This window comes from Mercenaria mercenaria, chromosome 9 (genome assembly GCF_021730395.1).
Source record: "Mercenaria mercenaria strain notata chromosome 9, MADL_Memer_1, whole genome shotgun sequence".
Taxonomy (NCBI): Eukaryota; Metazoa; Mollusca; class Bivalvia; order Venerida; family Veneridae; genus Mercenaria; species Mercenaria mercenaria.
The window spans coordinates 44,734,522-44,756,141 of NC_069369.1; the positions used below are offsets into that span (position 1 = coordinate 44,734,522).

Here is a 21,620-nt window from a genome sequence, read left to right on the forward strand (position 1 = left end):
CTTTTCCACTAACCCTCATATAAGACGCGGTCATTTTTTGATATCAACCATGTCAAATATTTTTAGAAATGCAATATTTTTTAAACATTGTGTGTTTTGGGAAAAATAAAATGGCAGAAATCGCCAATTTTTCTTGTGTAAAAAAATGCAAACTTCAGTCATTAAATGTTAAAATATATAATCAGCTTATATACAATTATTTTTCTGTGATAAACACATTGAAATGAATTAGAAACAGAGAACTTACATCTACAAAACAGCCAAAATTTTGACGATATTTGCTGATGTTACACAATGAAATAAAATAAAGTTTTTTTAGGCCATAACAAATTGATTCATAGTTTTTCAAAAAAAATGGGAGCGAGTGAGCGAAAAAAAATTTTTTTTTTTTTTTCTCAATTGTGATTTTTTCAGAGGCGGGTAGCTTTTACATGGAGGGAGCTGGTATTTTTTTAGCTCACCTGAGCATGAAGTGCTCAAAGGTGAGCTTTAGTGATCTCCCTTTGTCCGTTGTCCGTTGTCGTCCGTCAGTCGTCCGTCGTCAACAATTTGACTATTAACACTCTAGAGGTCACAATTTTGGCCCAAACTTAATGAAACTTGGTCAGAATGTTACCCTCAATAAAAACTTGGACGAGATCGATATTGGGTCATCTGGGGTCAAAAACTAGGTCACCAGGTCAAATCAAAGGAAAAGCTTGTTAACACTCCAGAGGTCACAGTTTTGGCCCAATCTTAATGAAACTTGGTCAGAATGTTACCCTCAATAAAATCTTTGACGAGTTTGATATTGGGTCTTCTGGGGTCAGAAACTAGGTCACTAGGTCAAATCGAAGGAAAAGCTTGTTGACACTCTAGAGGTCACATTTTTGGCCCAATCTTAATGTAACCTAGTCAGAATGTTACCTTTAGTAAAATCTTGGTCGAGTTCGATATTGGGTCATCTGGGGTCAAAAACCAGGTCACCAGGTCAAATCAAAGGAAAAGCTTGTTAACATGCTAGAGGTCACAATTTGGGCCCAATCTTAATGAAACTTGGTCAGAATGTGTTACCTTCAATAAAGTCTTGGACGAGTTCGATATTGGGTCATCCAGGGTCAAAAACTAGGTCACCAGGTCAAATCAAAGGAAAAGCTTGTTAACACTGTAGAGGCCAGATTTATGATTGTATCTTCATGAAACTTTGTCAGAATGTTAATCTTGATGATCTCAAAGTCCAGTTTGAATCTGGGTCATATAGGATCAAAAACTAGGTCACCAGGTCAAATCAAAGGAAAAGCTAGTTTACACTGTAGAGGCCACATTTATGACCATATCTTAATGAAACTTGGTCAGAATGTTAATCTTGATGATCTATAAGTCAAGTTCAAATCTGGGTCAGGTTTGGTAAAAAATTAGGTCACTAGGTCAAATCAAAGGAAAAGCTTGTAAACATTGTAGAGGCTACATTTATGACTGTATCTTCACGAAACTTAGTCAGAATGTTAATCTAGATGATCTTTAGGTCAAGTTCCAATCTGGATCATGTCTGTTAAAAAACTATGTCACTGGGTCAAATCGAAGGAAAAGCTATTTAACACTTTAGAGGCCACATTTATGACCATATCTTAATGAAACTTTGTCAGAATGTTAATCTTGATGATCTTTAGGTCAGTAGGTCAGGTGAGCGATACAGGGCCTTCATGGCCCTCTTGTTTGTTTTTTTGGCAGTTATGATTATACATGAAGTTAACATTTCTTTAAGAAAAACACAGAACTTAAACATTTACAGTGTGACTAACACAGTAGATAGCTTTTCTATATGTTTTAAAGACTTCATGAAAGGGTTTGCAAATAAATTCTTGCTAAAACTCACTGAATCACTTTGTTTTTATTTTGTATTTATAATTACTAAGGGATGAGTGTCTTATTTTTAATTTTGATTGTTCTACATTAATCTGAAGGTGTGCCCATTTAACGGCAGAGGATGAGGAATATTTAAGACAAAACGGGCACCCAAGTGGAATAATTAACATATCTTCTGAAACCCAGTTAGATGGCTTCGACACATGAGCAACTTTGTGCCCCTAGTGAAACTCCAAACGGTAGAGGGGAGGGGAAAGTAATAAATCACTTGACCAATGAGATCAAACGGAGTTGGGCACACAATTAAATGCTTCGACAGTGCTCGAATCCCATTGGAATAATTTCTTAACAGATCAGGCTAGCTTAAGTTTTTGTGGTAGAGGTTCATTTCAGTCAAAAAAGATAACAGACGGACAAAAAAATGATCCCAATATGGCCACTCTTAAAAGTGTTATTTGTTGTGCTTTGACTGACCAAGAAATTTTGAGTTGGAAAGGTCTGTTTTTTCAGATTCTTTCTTTCAATCAATCCACAGCAAATTAATATACAAACAGGGAAAATTGGGGTTACAATGCGACAGAAATTTTTTATATCTACACTACTTATTTGAAAAGCTAAACATTTTTTTTAAATTGAATATATGCATTTTGATAGAATATCTGACTGCAGTACTAAAGAAGTTTCGTTCTAAACGATTTGGGCTCGAGACAATTAATGTGATGGATTAGTCAGGACCTGTGAACAAACTTTTTTTTTTAAGAAAGCACTGGCTTTGGCTCAAGATCTAAAATACTGAACTAAACAACTGATAACAAATGGTTTGAAAACTTTATCTGAACAATATTTCTATGTTTAATCCAAATATTTTTAATTGAATCCCCGTGCACATCTTACAAGTCAGGCTTTGTTCTTTTCACGGTATTGAACAATAGTAGAGCGTGCCTACGTCATCACCTACCGGCACATCGAAGGCCATGTGTGGCACTAGCACAGATACTCCAGATTTAAAACAAATGATGAACAACATCATAATTCCTGACTTTTTGAGTTTGAGTCATCACCTACATGTATTAGGAACGCATGAATTCCGATCAATATCACTTTGACGGATTAAAACAGCAATAAAACCTGTTGCCGTTATCATTCCGGACCGCGTTAGCAGGAAAAAAAAATTTTTTTCGGAGATTTTTATGTACGTGCGGGCGAGTGAATTTTTTTCTTTTTCTCGGGAATGAAATCATTGATGCGGTAGTTCTGACGAACGACAAATCAATTTGGTATGACCTTAAAAATATATATTGTGTACACTGGGACCCTGTTATAACGCTGTCGTCGGGGTCCAAGATTCGAGACCCGCGGATCTAGTGGGGTTAAATTTATAACGCGGGTTGATCGTATCAGCGGTATATGCAATACCCCACCCACCGGTAATGTATTAGACGTATTTTGGACGCTGTTTTATGTTAATAAAAAAAAAGAATCGTATAAACGGACATTTATTTACCTTAAATGCTACTGAAAAATACATCAAAAGAATTATAACGCTCTGTCATCTTCTCATTTTGTCGTGATTCTAAAAGAAAGTTGGAATTGTGTATCCCGGAAGTAAACATATCGCGCACTTAGCGCAAAACGGTTGTAACTTATATGAAATAAAGAAGGAGTTACAACCGTTTTGCGCTAAGTCCGCGATATATAATGCTGTGTGAGGAGTGCGCGGTCGTGAGAATTACATATGCACTGCAATTGCACTGGGGGTTTATGTAACTAAAAGAGAAAAAACGTGGACAGTCTTAAAAAATTTACATTTGAATACATGAAGAAAATCGATAAATAAGATAGAAAATTGTTAAAATCACCGTCGTTAATATACGATATTAAAAAGGGAGAACATTCTCAGTATGGCTTTCAGTGCATCGAATCTTCGTTAATTCCGATGAACTGAGTGTGATGATTACGAAAAACGGCTGCATTTTATTACAAAAAAAACTGGGCCTGTTGTTCGATGGCATATTAGTTTTCAACTGTCTGTCCTTTCGTTAGTTTGTTTGTTCGTTCGTTCGTTCGTCACAACGTTAACTTTTTGCATGAAGGCACTTTACTTGCGAACCACTGCACCCAGGGTCTTCAAACTTCATATGCTGATAGTACTTATTGAGTACACAACCCCTACTGAGTTTAGGGTCACCAGGTCACAGGGGCCAATGTTAACTTTTTGCATGAAGGCTCTTTACTCGCGAACCACTGCACCCAGGACCTTTAACTCCCTGGGGCCGAAATGCGACTATAGGCGTTATATTTTCTACCCCCGTAGCGTCGATATCCGACTATACGCGCGTTATCAGAATATTGACGAGTACAGTCGCGGCATCGAGATCATGCTGATTGTGACATGTACTTGTTAATTTTTGATAATCTTGGCAAAAGCAAAATTATTTTGCATACTGGGTATTATTTTTTATAATTAGTGCTAATTAGTTCCCTTGTTAAAATAAGTGTTAGCCATTATGCGGCCATGTAAAGACGAAATCCACTGTGTTTCGTTCATACTGTATTTCAAAGGAGTAAAATAATGTCGTCTGCCAAAAATCTTTCTTAAAATAAAGAAAATATTCATTATCATGCAGCTTCTGACATAACAGTTCTGTCCGATGATGATTCAGACGATGAAATTCCATTATCAGGTAAATGAATGGTTGGAAAATGTTAAGTTTTAGAAGGCTGAAATATTCGTACACTTACATCGAATATGATACAAACTGAAAAACATGAACACAACAAAACATATTTTATAAAATACAAAAACAACGTGACTACATAAACATATGATTGTAAATTTAATAATCTTTCAAAGGTAAATGTATATGTTACAATTTAACTGTCTCATCGCGTGCCACAAAACGTTTGTGTACATGTATACATCAAAATTAAACAAAGGCATGATCGATATTCACACAAAAACGGGTGTCAATTTTAAGTATGCTTTTGTACAAAGTCTTTGTTAATATTGTATTTCTATTTAATGGAGTTCAATGTCTTTACACGTGAAAAAGTAAGCGAACCAGAAACGTTCAAATATTTTCAATGCAGTAGGTTTGTTAAAATTGTGAATACTTCGAAGTGAAAATTTTTTTCTATTTGGATATAGGTTACGGATGAAATAGGATATAAAAGTATTTTTTGAAACTTAGAAGGTTTTGTAAGTTTATTTTAATTTATTTTAATCACCAATGATTCCCTGTATGATTTCAATTGACTGCATGCGCGTGATATTGTGATAAGATCAGAAAATGTTCTTCGGCGTTAGTAGGTAATTCTTATCTCGCCGCAGCAGATATATTACGATATCGGCCTCAGGGAGTTAAACTTCACATACTGATAGTACTTATTGAGTACACGACCACTACTGACATTTGGGTCACCGGGTCAAAGGTCAAGGTCACAGGGACCAACGTTAACTTTTTGCATGAAGGCACTTTACTCGCGAACTGCTGCGCATAGGACCTTCAAACTTCACATGCTGATAGTACTTATTGAGTACACGGCCCCTACTGACTTTGGGGTCACCAGGTCAAAGGTCAAGGTCACAGGGGCCAACGTTAACTTTTTGCATGAAGGCCTTTGACTTGCGAACCACTGCACCCAGGACCTTCAAACTTCACATGCTGATAGTACTTATTGAGTACAAGACCCTTACTGACTTTGGTCACAAGGTCAAAGGTCAAGGTCACCAGGTCGAAGGTCAAGGTGCTGCGGGGGCATTTGTCACCATTAGTGACAGCTCTTGTTTATTCACTCAAGTGATCATGTCATCCGCTTAATTGGTGCAAACTTAAACGGTTTCATAGTTGACTGACAAATGTTACATGCCTGTTATGCAAACAATCTAATTTTGACACGGTACTGATTGCCTAATTGTCACATGTCTACATGTATTCAAACTTTAACAAAGGCGATACGCAAACAAGTAAGCTAGCAGACAATTATTGATTTTTTTCACATGTGTCATGGCAAAGGTGTTAAAGTAGTAGTACAAAGTATACAGGTGCATGCAGTTTTAACGCTGACTCATTTTTTTTTTTTTTACCCCCGAAAAGTCCGGAGCCAAGAGCCTACCACGTTATAACGAATACCGCGGTATATCGAGTAGCGTTATAACGGGTTTCGAGTGTATAATAAAATGCATATGAATAACCAAGAATCGGCGAAAATACGTCTAGAAAAGGTTGGCGTTATTCACTAAGATTATTCAATACTTTGCAGACTTGTTTAATAAAATGTAAATCCTTTTTTGTATGTAATAAAATACATTTTAGCTCCTAGGAAACGGCGAAATTACGTCTACAAATCGGTCGAAATAATATCGCTGATTTTATTGCTGGGTTGTCAAATGATGACACGTGTCAATCAGTCATAGCTTGACATCTGCCAGTCAAATACAGGTATGCCCACATCGATATATTACCCAGTTGTGTTTGAGTTTCGAGTAGCTAGGCATCTCTACATGCCCATCATTTGGCAAGAAGATTAGTCCAAAATAATTTCCGTTGGCCAGTCTTTGAAGATTGCGGATTTGAAGCATCAAATATTTCATAACGAGTGTTTTTTAACAATCAACACCCGAAAACAGTTCTCTGTAATTGGCACCAATTAACTATTAATTATTTTCGGGCTGTGAAAATATTTCTATGTTCAGTTTACAAGTTAATTTAAAGCCAATATATTCTGATGTTTTAAAAGGGAAAAAAATACATTTATAAAAAAATATACTTCTGAATCGTAAAGTAAATTAATATCGATTTTTATAGCGGGCCGAAATACGGTACGTGCCGTTTCATATTTTATCATTGTTATGCAAATGGCTGCCAAAAAACAAAAGTAGCGGTTTGCAGTGACAGAAATAAAGATGTACTGAGCTGTAAATTGAAGATTTTTTAAGATTTTCTTTAAATTTCCTTGTAGTACGCACATATAAGACGCGTCCCACTCTTTGGACTGGAAATATGACTCCTAAAAATGCGTCTTATAAGCGATTATGTACGGTAGATTTCAAGACATTTTCAAACTTCATAATGTCTTCATGAATTATATGATATATATTTATGACTTATGTACATTGTTAGTATGTTGCCCTATTACTTAGAACATTTTGTATTGGCGTGCAATGTGTTTTGTGAAAAATGCCCCTAGGCAGGGGATGTTGGTATCTCTGTTACAAATTCTTGTTTTAATATGACTTACATACTCAGGTAATTTTAACACTTGTAATGATAACATCACTTATATATACTGGTAATTTTTAATATCACTTTTGTACTCTGGTAATTTTAACATCACTTATATACTTGTGTCATTTAACCCTTATCTTGCTGGACATGATTGGTTCTGCCTTTGTGACCAGTGTAAATCATGATCAGCCTGCACATCCATGCAGTCTGATCAAGATCTGCACTGTTCGACATTCAGTCAGTATCCTTTTTGGTAAGCACCCCTTTAAACAAGTAATGGTACTATCCTAATTGAGAAATGGACAAGTTTATTATAGAAATTTAGCAGGGTAAGGGTTAAACATCACTTATATACACTGATAATTTTAATATCAGTCATATACACTGGTAATTTTAGCATCAGGTATATACACTTCATTTTAACATCACTATATATACACTGGTAATTTTAACATGTTTTAGCATCACTTATATATGCTGGTAATTTTAACATCACTTATATACACTGATAGTTTTAGCATCACCTATATACACTGGTAATTTTTATGCCCCCACTTTTGTGGGGGCATATAGATTTGCCCTTGTCTGTCCATCCGTCCGTCCGTCTTTCCGAGAATGTTGTGTCGCGCATAGCTCCAAAAGTATTTGACGTAGCGTCACAAAACTTCACAGGAATGTTGGTCAGCATTTGTAGTTGTGCACCTGGGGTTTTGCGTCCGGATTCATTCAGTCGTGTAGGAGTTGTGGCCCCTGACTTAGTAAAAAATTGGTCATTTTAATGTTGTGTCGCGCGTAGCTCCAAAAGTATTTGACCTAGAGTCAGCAAAGTTTACAGGAATGTTGGTCAGCATGTGCAGTTGTGCACCTGGGGTTTTGCGTCTGGATTCATTCAGTCATGTAGGAGTTATGGCCTCTGACTTAGTTAAAAATTGGTCATTTTAATGTTGTGTCGCGCGTAGCTCCAAAAGTATTTGACCTAGAGTCACCAAAATTTACAGGAATGTTGGTCAGCATGTGCAGTTGTGCACCTGGGGTTTCGCGTCCAAATTCTTGCAGTCGTGTAGGAGTTATGGCCCCTGACTTAGTTAAAAATTGGTCATTTTAATGTTGTGTCGCACGTAGCTCCAAAAGTATTTGACCTAGAGTCACCAAAGTTTACAGGAATGTTGGTCAGCATGTGCAGGTGTCCTTTGTCATGTAGTGGGGGCATCTGTGTCGCATGGACACATTTCTAGTTTGTTATAGTTTGTTATATTACCCAATCTGCAATATTAGGTGATAGATTTCAGGTAGTGAAAATCAAAATCAAGTACCTTCAAACTATATGTGTGTAAGTGGAGTCATTATGACAGTGACATGTCTTGCTTTTCAGATGAAGAAAGAAACAAAGGCTGTGCTTGACCATGAATTGGGCTTGGTTAGGTGTTATAAAGACTACCTGGATTTTCTTGATAAAACAGCAAAAGGTATATGAGATGTTAACCTATATTTAGTTGTCTTGAAGACTTATTCTGGCAAAGTAAAATGCATGGCATTACATTTTTAAATAGCAATACTTCTGACTACCTGACCTCTCTTCTGTTGATTAAGGATGTTTGAAATCACACAGGGACGTTACAAGGTAAAGGAGGAAGGGACAGTATCAGTTTGATTACAGTTAATGTCTTGGTTTTGTTATAATTGGAATGGAGTTCCTAATGTTGTGGTTTTGCTGAACACTGAAAAATGTTTGTGATGGTTAACATATTTTTATTTCATAGACGTTTTTATGCCCCCGAAGGGAGGCATATAGTTTTTGAACCGTCTGTCGGTCTGTCGGTCCGTCGGTCTGTCGGTCTGTCAGTCTGTCCGCAATTTTCGTGTCCGGTCCATATCTTTGTCATCGATGGATGGATTTTCAAATAACTTGGCATGAATGTGTACCACAGTAAGACGACGTGTCGCGAGCAAGACCCAGGTCCGTAGCTCAAAGGTCAAGGTCACACTTAGACATTAAAGGATAGTGCATTGATGGGCGTGTCCGGTCCATATCTTTGTCATCGATGGATGGATTTTCAAATAACTTGGCGTGAATGTGTACCACAGTAAGACGACGTGTCGCGCGCAAGACCCAGGTCCGTAGCTCAAAGGTCAAGGTCACACTAAGACGTTAAAGGATAGTGCATTGATGGGCGTGTCCGGTCCATATCTTTGTCATCGATGGATGGATTTTCAAATAACTTGGCATGAATGTGTACCACAGTAAGACGACGTGTCACGCGCAAGACCCAGGTCCGTAGCTCAAAGGTCAAGGTCACACTTAGACGTTAAAGGATAGTGCATTGATGGGCGTGTCCGGTCCATATCTTTGTCATCCATGGATGGATTTTCAAATAACTTGGCATGAATGTGTACCACAGTAAGACGACGTGTCGCGCGCAAGACCCAGGTCCGTAGCTCAAAGGTCAAGGTCACACTTAGACGTTAAAGGATAGTGCATTGATGGGCGTGTCCGGTCCATATCTTTGTCATCCATGGATGGATTTTCAAATAACTTGGCATGAATGTGTACCACAGTAAGACGACGTGTCGCGCGCAAGACCCAGGTCCATAGGTCAAAGGTCCTAAACTCTAACATCGGCCATAACTATTCATTAAAAGTGCCATCGGGGGCATGTGTCATCCTATGGAGACAGCTCTTGTTAGCTTGACAATTTGAAGAATAGTTAGTGCCGTTTGACTTAGCTATTTGTCAGTGTCTGTGTCCCCATTTTTGTCGAGCCCGCTTGCGGAAGTGAAGACATAGTTGTCCAAATGGCTGTTCGGTGTATGTGCGTGCGTGCGTGCATCCGTCCGGATTTGTTTGTCCAGATCATAACTTTGACATGCATGGAGCAATCTTGTTTACATTTGGTATGAATGTTAACCTCAGTGAGACGGAGTGTCATGCGCAAACCCCAGGTTCCTATCTCAAAGGTCAAGGTCACACAGGTCAAAGGTCAAATTCAAAAATATCTTTGTCCGGAGCATTTCGTCTTCATGCTTGGAGGGATTTTGATGTAACTTGGCACAATTGTTCACCATCATGAGATGGAGTGTCATGCACAAGAACCAGTCCCTAGGTCTAAGGTCAAGGTCACACTTAAGAGGTCAAAGTATACAAGAATAACAGCTTTGTCCGGAGCATTTCTTCTTCATGCATGGAGGGATTTTGATGTAACTTCGCACAAATGTTCACCTTCATGAGAGTGTCGTGCGCAAGAACCAGGTCCCTAGGTCTAAGGTCAAGGTCACACTTAGAGGTCAAAAGTCAGATACAAGAATGACTTTGTCTGAAGCATTTCTTTTTGATGCTTAGAGGGATTTTGATATAACTTGGCACAATTGTTTATCATCATGAGATGAAGTGTCATGCGCAAGATCCTAGAATTACTTCCCTTTGTTGTTACTATAAAATAGCTTATATTTGTAACTTTTTTAATACTGGTCGTAGGGAAAAACCAAGACCACTTTTCTGTAGTACAACATGCATGTTACATCCAATATCCAATTTTCAGGTGTATTTTGACCTATCTCTACTGGTGAGGATTTTTGTGTGGACTTAGAATTTTTTTTTTATTATTTTTTTTTTTTTAAGATTTACATCCCTTTGTTGTTACTTTAAATAACTTATATTGTAACTTTTTGCAATCTCTTTTTTATTTGGCATAAATGTTTGCCTCAATGAGACAAGGAGTGTCATGTGCAACTCTCAGTCCTTTTGACAACTGGCGGGCTCGACATGTTGCCCGTGGGCATCTAGTGTTAAATTTTTATTAGCTTACCCCCATCATAAAAGGGTCTGGGTGAACTATAGTGATAACTCTCCATCAGTCTTCCGTCCTTCCACACTTCTAACAACATCTCCTGAAACCATGAGGTGATGAGGTGGTAGTTGATAAAACTTGGCCTTGTTACTTGAATGGTCTTCTTCCAAAGTTGGTCAAACTGTTCCACTTGGTTACACATATGGGCTGCCTGAACTAAAAATAGAAAATCTTGAAACAATATCTGTTCTTAAACTTCTACTCCTATGTTAGAATTATTGTACCCCCCGACAACAAAGTTGTAAGGGGGGGTATACTGGTTTCAGGTTGTCTGTCTGTCTGTCTGTCCGTCTGTCCGTAGACGCAATCTTGTGCGCACCATCTCTCCTTATCCCCTTGACAGAATTTAATGAAACTTCACACAAGTGATCAGTACCAACAGTAGTTGTGCATGGGGCATGTTAGATTCTTTTAGAAAAAAAATTTGCGGAGTTATGGGACTTTGTTTTTTTGTTACTATACTATATACATAGACACAATCTTGTGCGCACCATCTCTCCTCATCCCCTTGACACAATTTAATGAAACTTCACACAAGTGATCAGTACCAACAGTAGTTGTGCATGGGGCATGTTAGGTTCTTTTAGAAAAAAATTGCAGAGTTATGGGACTTTGTTTTTTTGTTACTATACTATATATACATAGACACAATCTTGTGCGCACCATCACTCCTCATCCCCTTGACACAATTTAATGAAACTTCACACAAGTGATCAGTAACAACAGTAGTTGTGCATGGGGCATGTTAGGTTCTTTCAGAAAAAAAATTTGCAGAGTTATGGGACTTTGTTTTTTTTGTTACTATACTATATACATAGTCACAATCTTGTGCGCACCATCTCTCCTCATCCCCTTGACACAATTTAATGAAACTTCACACAAGTGATCAGTGACAACAGTAGTTGTGCATGGGGCATGTTAGGTTCTTTCAGTGACAAAAATTGCAGAGTTATGGGACTTTGTTTCTTGTTAACGTACTATGTACATACAGTCTGCATATGCAATCTTGTGCGTGTCTAATCTACCAAACCCTTACACACAATTTAATGAAACTTCACACAAGTGATCAGTACCAACCCTAGTTGTGCATGGTGCATGTTACATTCTTTTAGATAAATATTCTGCATAGTTATGGGACTTTGTTTTTTGTTACTATACTGTATACATACATTCTATATACATAAGTCCACATAATTATGCAATCTTGTGTGCGTCAAATTGCAGTGTACTGTGTCAGTGCATGCGGGGGGTACATTCATCACCTTTAGTGATAGCTCTAGTTATTCCTCTATTGGTTGAAAACCAGTTTCGGGGACTATAGGAATGTGCCTTTCCGTCCGTCTGTCTGTCAGTCCGCAATTTCGTGTCCGGTCCATAACTCTGTCATCTATGAAAGGCTTGGCACAAATGTTCCCCATGATGTGACGACGTGTCATGCGCAAAACCCTGACCCCTAGCTCAGAGGTCAAGGTCACAATTGGAGGTCAAAGGTCAACAGAGCTTTTTTCCTGTCCGGTCCATAACTCTGCCATCCATGAAGGGATTTTAATATTACTTGGCACAAATGTACCTCATAATAAGACGATGTGTCATGCAGAACTTTCAGACCTCTAGCTCAAAGGTCAAGGTCACACTTAGCAGTCAAATGTTAACATGGTGGATGGATTAGCTCAGTGGTTTGCACGCTGGCTTTCCAATCCAGAGGTCCAAAGTTTGATCCCCGACAGATGCCTCAGGAATTTTCAGAAATGCTTTTCAGTGTTTCCCATCCAACCAGGATTCCCTTGTATCTGAATATCTGTCTCTTCAACTAGTCTGCACCTATCAGACACTTGTATATATACACCTAGTTTGCACTTGTAATTAATAGCACTTAGTGAAGCACAGTTCATATAAAAAGGAGAATACCTCTCTGGACGGTGCGCCTATACAAGAGGCGGAAGTTACCTATAATACAATACAATACAATACATGGCATGAACAGGGTCTGTTTTGTGTCTGGTCCATAACTATGTCATTCATTAAGGGACTTTTGTGACCGCTCGATGTCCGTCGTCCGTCGTGTGTTAACAATTTCTAAAAAACCTTCTTCTTCAAAACCACTGGGCAGATTTACACCAAACTTCACAGGAATGATCCTTGGGTGCCCCCTTTCAAAATTGCCCAAGGAATTGAAATTCATGCAGAACTTTGGTTGCCACGGCAACCGAAAGGAAAATCTTTAAAAATCTTCTTGTCAGAAACTGTTAGCAGGATTTCAAAAATATTTTGTAGAAATGATCTCTAGATGATCCTCTACCAAAATTGCCTAAGCCATTCTGTTTTGGTAAAAAACATGGCTGCCAGGGGGCCGGAGCTTATTTTCCCATATTGTAAATTTCAAAAATCTTCTTCTTCAAAACCACTGGGCAGATTTTCACTAAATTTCACAGAAATGATCCTTGGGTGGCCCCCTATCAACCAATTTATAACTTGAGAACCACTATGCCCAGAATGTTGAAACTTAGTGGGATGATTGGACATGCCAAATAGGTGATCCCTATTGCAGCCAACCATCAGTGTCTCTTTGACTTTCGCTCTTGTCCCCTATTGATTTCTTGCATATACGACTATGCATTGGGGGAGACATGCGCTTTTTAGCTCACCTGAGCACAAAGTGCTCATGGTGAGGTATTGTGATCAAGCTGCGTCCGAGGTCCGTCGTGCATGCATCTGTCCATCAAGTCATCTGTCCGTCATCAACAATTGTGTTTAAACGACCTCTCCTCCAAAACCACTGAATGGATTTTGAAGAAACTTGGCCATTATGTTCCTTGTGTGGTCTTCTACCAAAATTGTTCAAACTGTTCTGCTTGGTTGCACATAAGGGCTGCCAGAGCTAAAAATAGAAAAAACTTAAATGACATCTCCTTCTAAACCGATGGTCCAGTTTTAAAATAATTTCACACAAATGGTCCTTATGTCAACCTCTACCAAGATTGATCAAATTATTCCGATTCATCAAAAAACATGTATATAGTGGAAACTTTAAAAATCTTCTTGTGTGAAACTGCTAGCCCAATTTTAAAATAATTTTAAAAAATGGTCCTTGAGTGACCCTCTACCAAGATTGTTCAAATTATTTTGATTCATCAAAAAATATGGCCGCCAGAGGGTGTGGTCACTTTTCCCTATATGTATATAGTGGAAATTAAAAAAATCTCCTCGTGTGAAATTGCTGGTCCTATTGTAAAATAATTTTACACAAATGGTCCATGTGTGACCCTTTACCAAGACTCTTGAAATTATACCGATTCGTCAAAAAGTATGGCTGCCAGGGGGCGAGGTCACCTTTCTCTATATGTATATAATAGAAATTTTAAAAATCTTGTGTGAAATTGCTGGCCCGATTTTAAAATAATTTTACACAAATGGTCCTTGTGTGACTCTCTACCAAGATTGTTCAAATCATTTTGATTCGTCATAAAACATAGGCGTCAGAGGGCGTGGTTACTTTACACAAATGATCTCTGGGTACCTTCTTTTAAAGTTGTTCAAATGGTTCTGGTTCATTGAGCATATGGGTCTTTTTGGTTAGAAATAGGTTTTCAGCTATCAGACTTTAAAAATCTTTTCCTCTAGAGCTTTGATATTTGGCATGTGATATAAGGGTGTGACTCTCTACAATAATTGTCCAAAGTATTGCTCTAAGGTAAAAAAACGTCCATGCCCCTGTTTGTGACATGTACTTACTGTAGGCTTATATATAAGAAACTTTGAAAATCTTCTTCTCTGAATCAATAATAGTTAGAGTCTTGATATTTGGCATGTGATATCAGAGTTGTACTGCCTACCATAATTGTTCAAATTATTGCCCTAAGTTCAAAAATGTGTGTGACCTTTTATTAGGCTAAAATAGAAAAAACCTTACTTTGTACTTGTACCAGTATGTTACACAAACACACTTGAAACCTTGTACACAGGTGAGCGCTTTAGGGTCAATAACCCTCTTTTTTACAAAAGCATCTTCTAGTTACTAAATGGATTTTTAAATTATTCAAACTTAAAATAATTGTTCCATATCATCACTCATATCATATGACACAAGGACCATAACTCTTGCACCAATATTTCATGAATTATCTCCCATTTTACATAGAATTTCACTTAAATGTTTTTGTGTAGTTTCATTCTTTTCTCAGTTATTACTAAATGGATTTGATTCAAATTAAAAATAGTTGTTCCTCCTTATCACATCATATGACACAAGGTCCATAACTCTGGCACCAATTTTTATGAATAATGCCCTCTTTTACTTAGAATTTAAGGTTAATTTTGATGCATTTTCAATAAATCTCTCTTATTACAGAGAGGATTTTATTCAAACTTTAAATAGTTGCTCAGCATCATCATTCACATCATATAACACAAGGACCCTAACTCTAGCACAGTATTTCTTGAATTCTCTCCCCTTTTGACATAGATTTTCAGATTAATGTTTTGGTACACTTTCACTCTATCTCAGTTATTACTAAATTTAATTCAAACTGAAAGTAGTTACACATCATCACCCACATCATATGACACAAGTTGCATAACTCTTGCACGAATATTTCATGAATTATGCCCCATTTTTGCTTAGAGTTATACTTATTTAATGTTTTGATAACTTTATCTTTATCTCTCTTATTACTTAATTCTTTAGCCCGCCCGCTTAGCTCAGTAGGTAAGAGGGTTGGTCTACGGATCTCGGGGTCGCGAGTTCGATCCTCGGGCGGGGCGTATGTTCTCCGTGACTATTTGATAAACGACATTGTGTCTGAAATCATTAGTCCTCCACCTCTGATTAATCATGTGGGGAAGTTGGCAGTTACTTGTGGAGAACAGGTTTGTACTGGTTCAGAATCCAGGAATACTGGTTAGGTTAATTGCCCGCCGTTACATGACTGAAATACTGTTGAAAAAACGGCGTTAAACCCAAAACAAACAAACAAAACTTAACTCTTTTGAAACAAACATAAGTTATTGTCCAATACCTCTATCCATATGAGAGTCATTAAACACTCCAGTGACTGCTCCATTTTCCTCAGATGTGCCCATTTTTAAAATCCGGCATTGAAATAGTTGAGTGCGCTGTCTCCTGTGACAGCTCTTGTTACTCTTGTCCGCGCTCTAAGTCGAACATTTCTCATCCAATGTTCACCAAACTTGAAAAAGATGTGTTTTGATCATAAGTCCTTGGCCAAGTTTGATAACTAGCCAATTTATTGGCCCAGGTACTTTGGAATTATGGCCCTTGAATTACTGAAAATCTGCTGTTCAGCTCAACTATTCAAAGAATAGGTAGCGCTAATGGACTCACCCATGCGTCCGCATCTGCGTCTGTGTCAGCGTTGGCATCCGCGTCCCGATTTGGTTAGGTTTCTGTATGTAAACTGGTATCTCAGTAACCACTAATGGGAATGGATTGAAACTGCACACACTTATTCACCGTGATAAACTGACTTACATTGCACAGGTTCCATAACTCTACTTTGCGTTTTTACAAAATTATTTCCCTTTTTCGACTTAGCTGTTTATGGTTAAGTCTTTATGGTTAAGTCTTTGTATGTAAGCTTGTATCTCAGTACCCACTAATAGGAATGGATTTAAACTTTGCACACTTGTTCACTGTCATGATCTGACATGCAGTATACAGGTTCCATAACTCTACTTTGCATTTTTACAAAACTGTGCCCCTTTTTTGACTTAGCAGTTTTTAGCTTACCTGAGCACGAAGTAATCATCGTTAGGTATTGAGTGTTTAAAGGACATCTCCTCCAAAACCACTAAATGGATTTTGATGAAACTTGGCCATGATGTTCCTTGGGTTGTCCTCTACCAAAATTGTTCAAACCGTTCTGCTTGGTTGAACAGGGGCTGCCAGAGCTAAAAATAGAAAAAACTTCAAACGACATCTCCTCCTAAACCAATGGTCCGATTTTGAAATTATTTCACAGAAATGGTCCTTATGCTACCCTCTACCAAGATTGTTCAAATTATATCGATTCGTCAAAAAACATGGCCGCCAGAGGGCGTGGTCACTTTTCCTTATAATGTATATAGAGGAAACTTTAAAAATCTGTGTATATAGTGGAAACTTTAAAAATCTTCTGGTGTGAAACTGCTGGCCCGATTTTATAATAATTTTACACAAATGGTCCTTGTGTGACCCTCTACCAAGATTATTAAAATTATATGGATTAGTCAAAAAATATGGCCGCCAGAGGGCGTGGTCACTTTTCCCTATATGTATATAGTTGAAACTTTAAAAATCTTCTTGTGTGAAACTGCTGGCCCTATTGTAAAATAATTTTACACAAATGGTCACAAGATTGATCAAATTATTTTGATTCGACAAAAATCATGGCCGCCAGAGGGTGTTGTCACTTTTCCCTATATGTATATAGTGGAAACTTTAAAAATCTTTTTTTTTGTGAAACTGCTGGCCCGATTTTAAAATAATTTTGCACAAATGGTTCTTGTTTGACCTCTACCAAGATTGTTCAAATTTTTCCAATTTGTCAAAAACCATGGCTGCCTTGTCTGAAACCACAACACTTAGACCTTTGATATTTGGTTTGTAGCATTGTTTTATGGTCCTCAACCAAAATTGTTCAAATTGTACCCCTTGGGTGAAAAGAGGCCCTGCCCTGGGGTCCCAAGTTTTATATAGACTTATATAGGAAAAAGCTTTAAAAATCTTCTTGTCTGAAACCATAGGACCTAGGCTTTTGATATTTGGTATGATGCATTGTCTAGCAGTCCTCTACCAAAATTTTTCAAATTATGCCCCTGGGGTTAAAAGAGGCCCCGCCCTGTGGTCACTATGTCTTAGTTATTATGTGAGTTATATAGGAAAAATACTTAAAAAATCATCTGATCCTATTTCCAAGACTGTTTAATTATAATTACCTGATGACCCCAAGTAATATGATGTCACTTGACTGTGACCTTGACCTACTGACCTACTTTCTTGTTTTTTAAGATAAAGCCTTGAAATTTTGATGACATACACAGTTTTGCACTAAATCGTAAAACTGAATTTCATTGACCATGAATGTGACCTATTGACTTTCTTAATACTTTATCATCAGTTAGTCATTTGAAACATGTAGCTCATATTACTCAGATGAGCGATCCAGGGTCATCATGACCCTCTTGTTATATCTCTGCTGTTACTAAATGGATTTAATCAAACTTAAAATGGTTGTTCCACATCATCACTCGCATCATACAACTCAAGTTCGATAATGCCGGCAGCAGTACGTTCTGAGTTATGCCCTCTTTTTACTAATAGAATTTCCAGTTCAAGTTGCGATGCACTTCTGCTGTATCTCCAGTATTACTAAATAGATTTGATTAAAACTTAAAATAGTTGTTCAGAATTATTAGCTGCATGATATGACACATGGTGCATTACTTTTGCGGAAGTTTTCCATGAGTAATGTTCCTTTTATACTGATTTAATTTTTTGAGACTTAAGCTATTGTCCAATATCTTCATTCAGATTTGAGTCATTAAACACTCCAGTGACAGCTCCAGCTTCCAATTTTACTATCCAGCATTGAAATAATCAAGCACGCTGTCTCCTGTGACAGCTCTTGTTGAATGATCTCCCCTTATGTGAAAAAAGCTTGTCCACAGCATAACTTGAAAACTGTATGAGGGATTAACTTAATGCTTTATATACAGTCAATCTTGTGTTAAGAGACCACCCAAGGGACAGGCAAAATGTGGTCTCTTAAGACAACGGTCTCTTAAGACAAAGTACGGAAATTGGGCATAATATATTGGACTTAAGTTGTCACTCAGTTTTCACGTGGTGTATGTAAGAGACACATTGGGTAAGGATGCAGATAAAAAACATGTTATTAATATCAGTTTAATAGTTTAAAATTTTCTTCATTTTATGCAAGTGTTTCAAAAGAAATATTAACATATGCATGACATAATTACATACATCAATAAAACTTTGAAGTGTAATAAAGTGTGTGATAAAATCAACTGAATTTCACCATTTTCTATCTAAAATGATTTCATTACATTACATAATTACATACATCAATAAAACTTTGAAGTGTAATAAAGTGTGTGATAAAATCACCATTTTCCATCTAAAATGATTTCATTACATTACATAATTACATACATCAATAAAACTTTGAAGTGTAATAAAGTGTGTGATAAAATCAACTGAATTTCACCATTTTCTATCTAAAATGATTTCATTACATTACACAACAGTTTTCATGTCATATGAAGTTGAATTTCAAACTTGCAATTGCCTGTAAGTTATGTCAGTTCCAAGTTTTTATTTTCTTTAAAAAAACTCATGAATTCTAGTCTGCTTACATTGAGTCTCTGCACGGCAACTTACAAACATGTCTTGCAAATCCATAATGTTATCAAGCCACTTATCCTGTCCTTTACTGAGAGCAAACATTTTCAGTTTATCAAGCATATCACTAGTCTCAGACATTGTGCTCACAGTTTCAGGTCTGTCTGAGTCAACACCATCATCACACTCATCATTATCACAAACATCTTTGCTTGACTGCAGTTCAATTAAGATATCACCTGCATTCTTATCCCAGTCAACAATGGAATTATTCTCGTCGCAAGTCGGAACAGATTTATCTAAATCTACCAATTCGTGGTATTCACACCCGAACAACTCATGAGACATTCTTAAGACAGCTAAGGGCACTTCATCATCATCATCATCACTATCATCATCACTATCACATTCATTAACAACAAGATCACTTTCACCTGATCAAATCCACACTTTGCGAAACACTTCTGAATTGTGGTTGGAGTCACCTCCTTCCACGAACCGTTAATCCAGTAAATAGCATCTAGAATGGAAATTTCCTTTAACACTTGTGAACCAACTTTATCCGTACGTTCCATTTGTGACACAATGTACGAGAGCTGACGATTCCTGAACTTCAACTTAAGAGCCTGAATGATACCCTGTTCCATTGGCTGCGAAAGAGCAGTTGTATTAGGTGGCAAGAAGACAAGTTTAACACTGTTAAGTTTCAAGTCCGGATGTGCAGGCGCGTTGTCCAAGAATAACAAGATGTTCCTGCGTTGTTTCTTCATTTGTTTGTCAACCGTCCTTAGCCATTCTGTCATGAGTTCACCGGTCATCCACGCTTTTTTGTTGTTTCTGTAGGTCACAGGTAGTTTTTCCGGATCTATTTTGCTGAAGCATCTCGGACGTGCAGCTTTACCAATCACTAGTGGTTTGAGCTTCTCCCCGGTCATAGAAGCACATAGCGAAACAGTAATGCGTTCCTTAGAGCGTTTTCCACCAACCAGTTCTGAATCTATAAAATGAAAAAATAGCTTTAGTCTATAAGAAGAATTGTGAGATTAAAAATATGAATGAGATTAAAAATATTAATGGCAACTAGACATCTCAAGTGTAGGTGAGACTGGCATGACATTTGGACAGGCAAGGCCTAAATATTTACCAGACTGAACATTTTTTTTATCAGAAAATACAGTAGAAAGAATGTTTACAACATTCTATTGACATGCTCAATAAAATGAATTTTTACTTTTATTCGCCCACAAGGTACGTCAGAGAAGCAGTGACCTCGTACATTTTCGTATCTATGTCAAGGTATTATTTTAAATGATATTATTTCGATAAATGCATAAATTTGCAGACAAACCATTTGTATTTCCTAAACGATTGGTGAGTGTTTTTTAATCCCCCGCCATGGCGGAGGGATTATAGGAATGGTCTGCGTCCGTCCTTCCGTCCGTCCGTCCTTCCGTCTTTCCGTCCGTCTTTCCGTCCTTCCGTCCGTAACAAAATCGTGTCCGGTCCATATCTCCTAAATCCCTTGAAGGATTTTCATGAAACTTGGGTCAAATGATCACCTCATCAAGACAATGTGCAGAACCCATGAGTCAGCCTTGTCGGTTCAAGGTCAAGGTCACAACTCAAGGTCAAAGGTTTGAGCCTGCCATTTTGTGTCCGCTCTGTATCTCCTAAACCCCTTGAAGGAATTTTATAAAACTTGGGTCAAATGATCACCTCATCAAGACGATGTGCAGAACCCATGAGTCAGCCATGCTGGCTCAAGGTCAAGGTCACAACTCAAGGTCAAAGGTTTGAGCCTTCCATTTTGTGTCCGCTCTATATCTCTTAAACCCCTTGAAGGAATTTTATAAAACTTGGGTCAAATGATCACCTCATCAAGACGATGTGCAGAACCCATGAGTCAGTCATGCCGGCTCAAGGTTAAGGTCACAACTTAGGGTCAAAGGTTTGAACCTTCCATTTGTTGTCTGCTCTATATCTCCTAAACCCCTTGAAGGATTTTCATCAAACTTTGGTCAAACGATCACCTCATCAAGGCGATGTGCAGAACTTATGAGTCAGCCATGTCGGCTCAAGGTCAAGGTCACAACTGAAGGTCAAAGGTTTGAGCCTTCCATTTCGTGTCCGCTCTATATCTCCTAAACCCCTTGAAGGAATTTTATAAAACTTGGGTCAAATGATTACCTCATCAGAACGATGTGCAGAAATTATGAGTCAACCATGCCAGCTCAAGGTCAAGGTCACAACTAAGGGTCGAAGGTTTGAGCCTTCCATTTGGTGTCCACTCTGTATCTCCTTAACCCCTTGAAGGATTTTCATCAAACTTGGGTCAAATGATCA

General features: G+C 37.8%; 1 protein-coding gene across 1 annotated transcript in view; it reads left to right on the plus strand.

Moving 5' to 3' along the window:
- Positions 1-21,620, plus strand: part of LOC123547002 (nucleolar complex protein 3 homolog) — a 323,445-nt gene that overhangs the window by 57,756 nt on the left and 244,069 nt on the right. Inside the window, exon 6 of the mRNA XM_053551318.1 lies at positions 8,446-8,539. Within this exon, the coding sequence (XP_053407293.1) occupies positions 8,446-8,539 (94 nt within the window). The remainder of the gene's footprint in view (positions 1-8,445; positions 8,540-21,620) is intronic.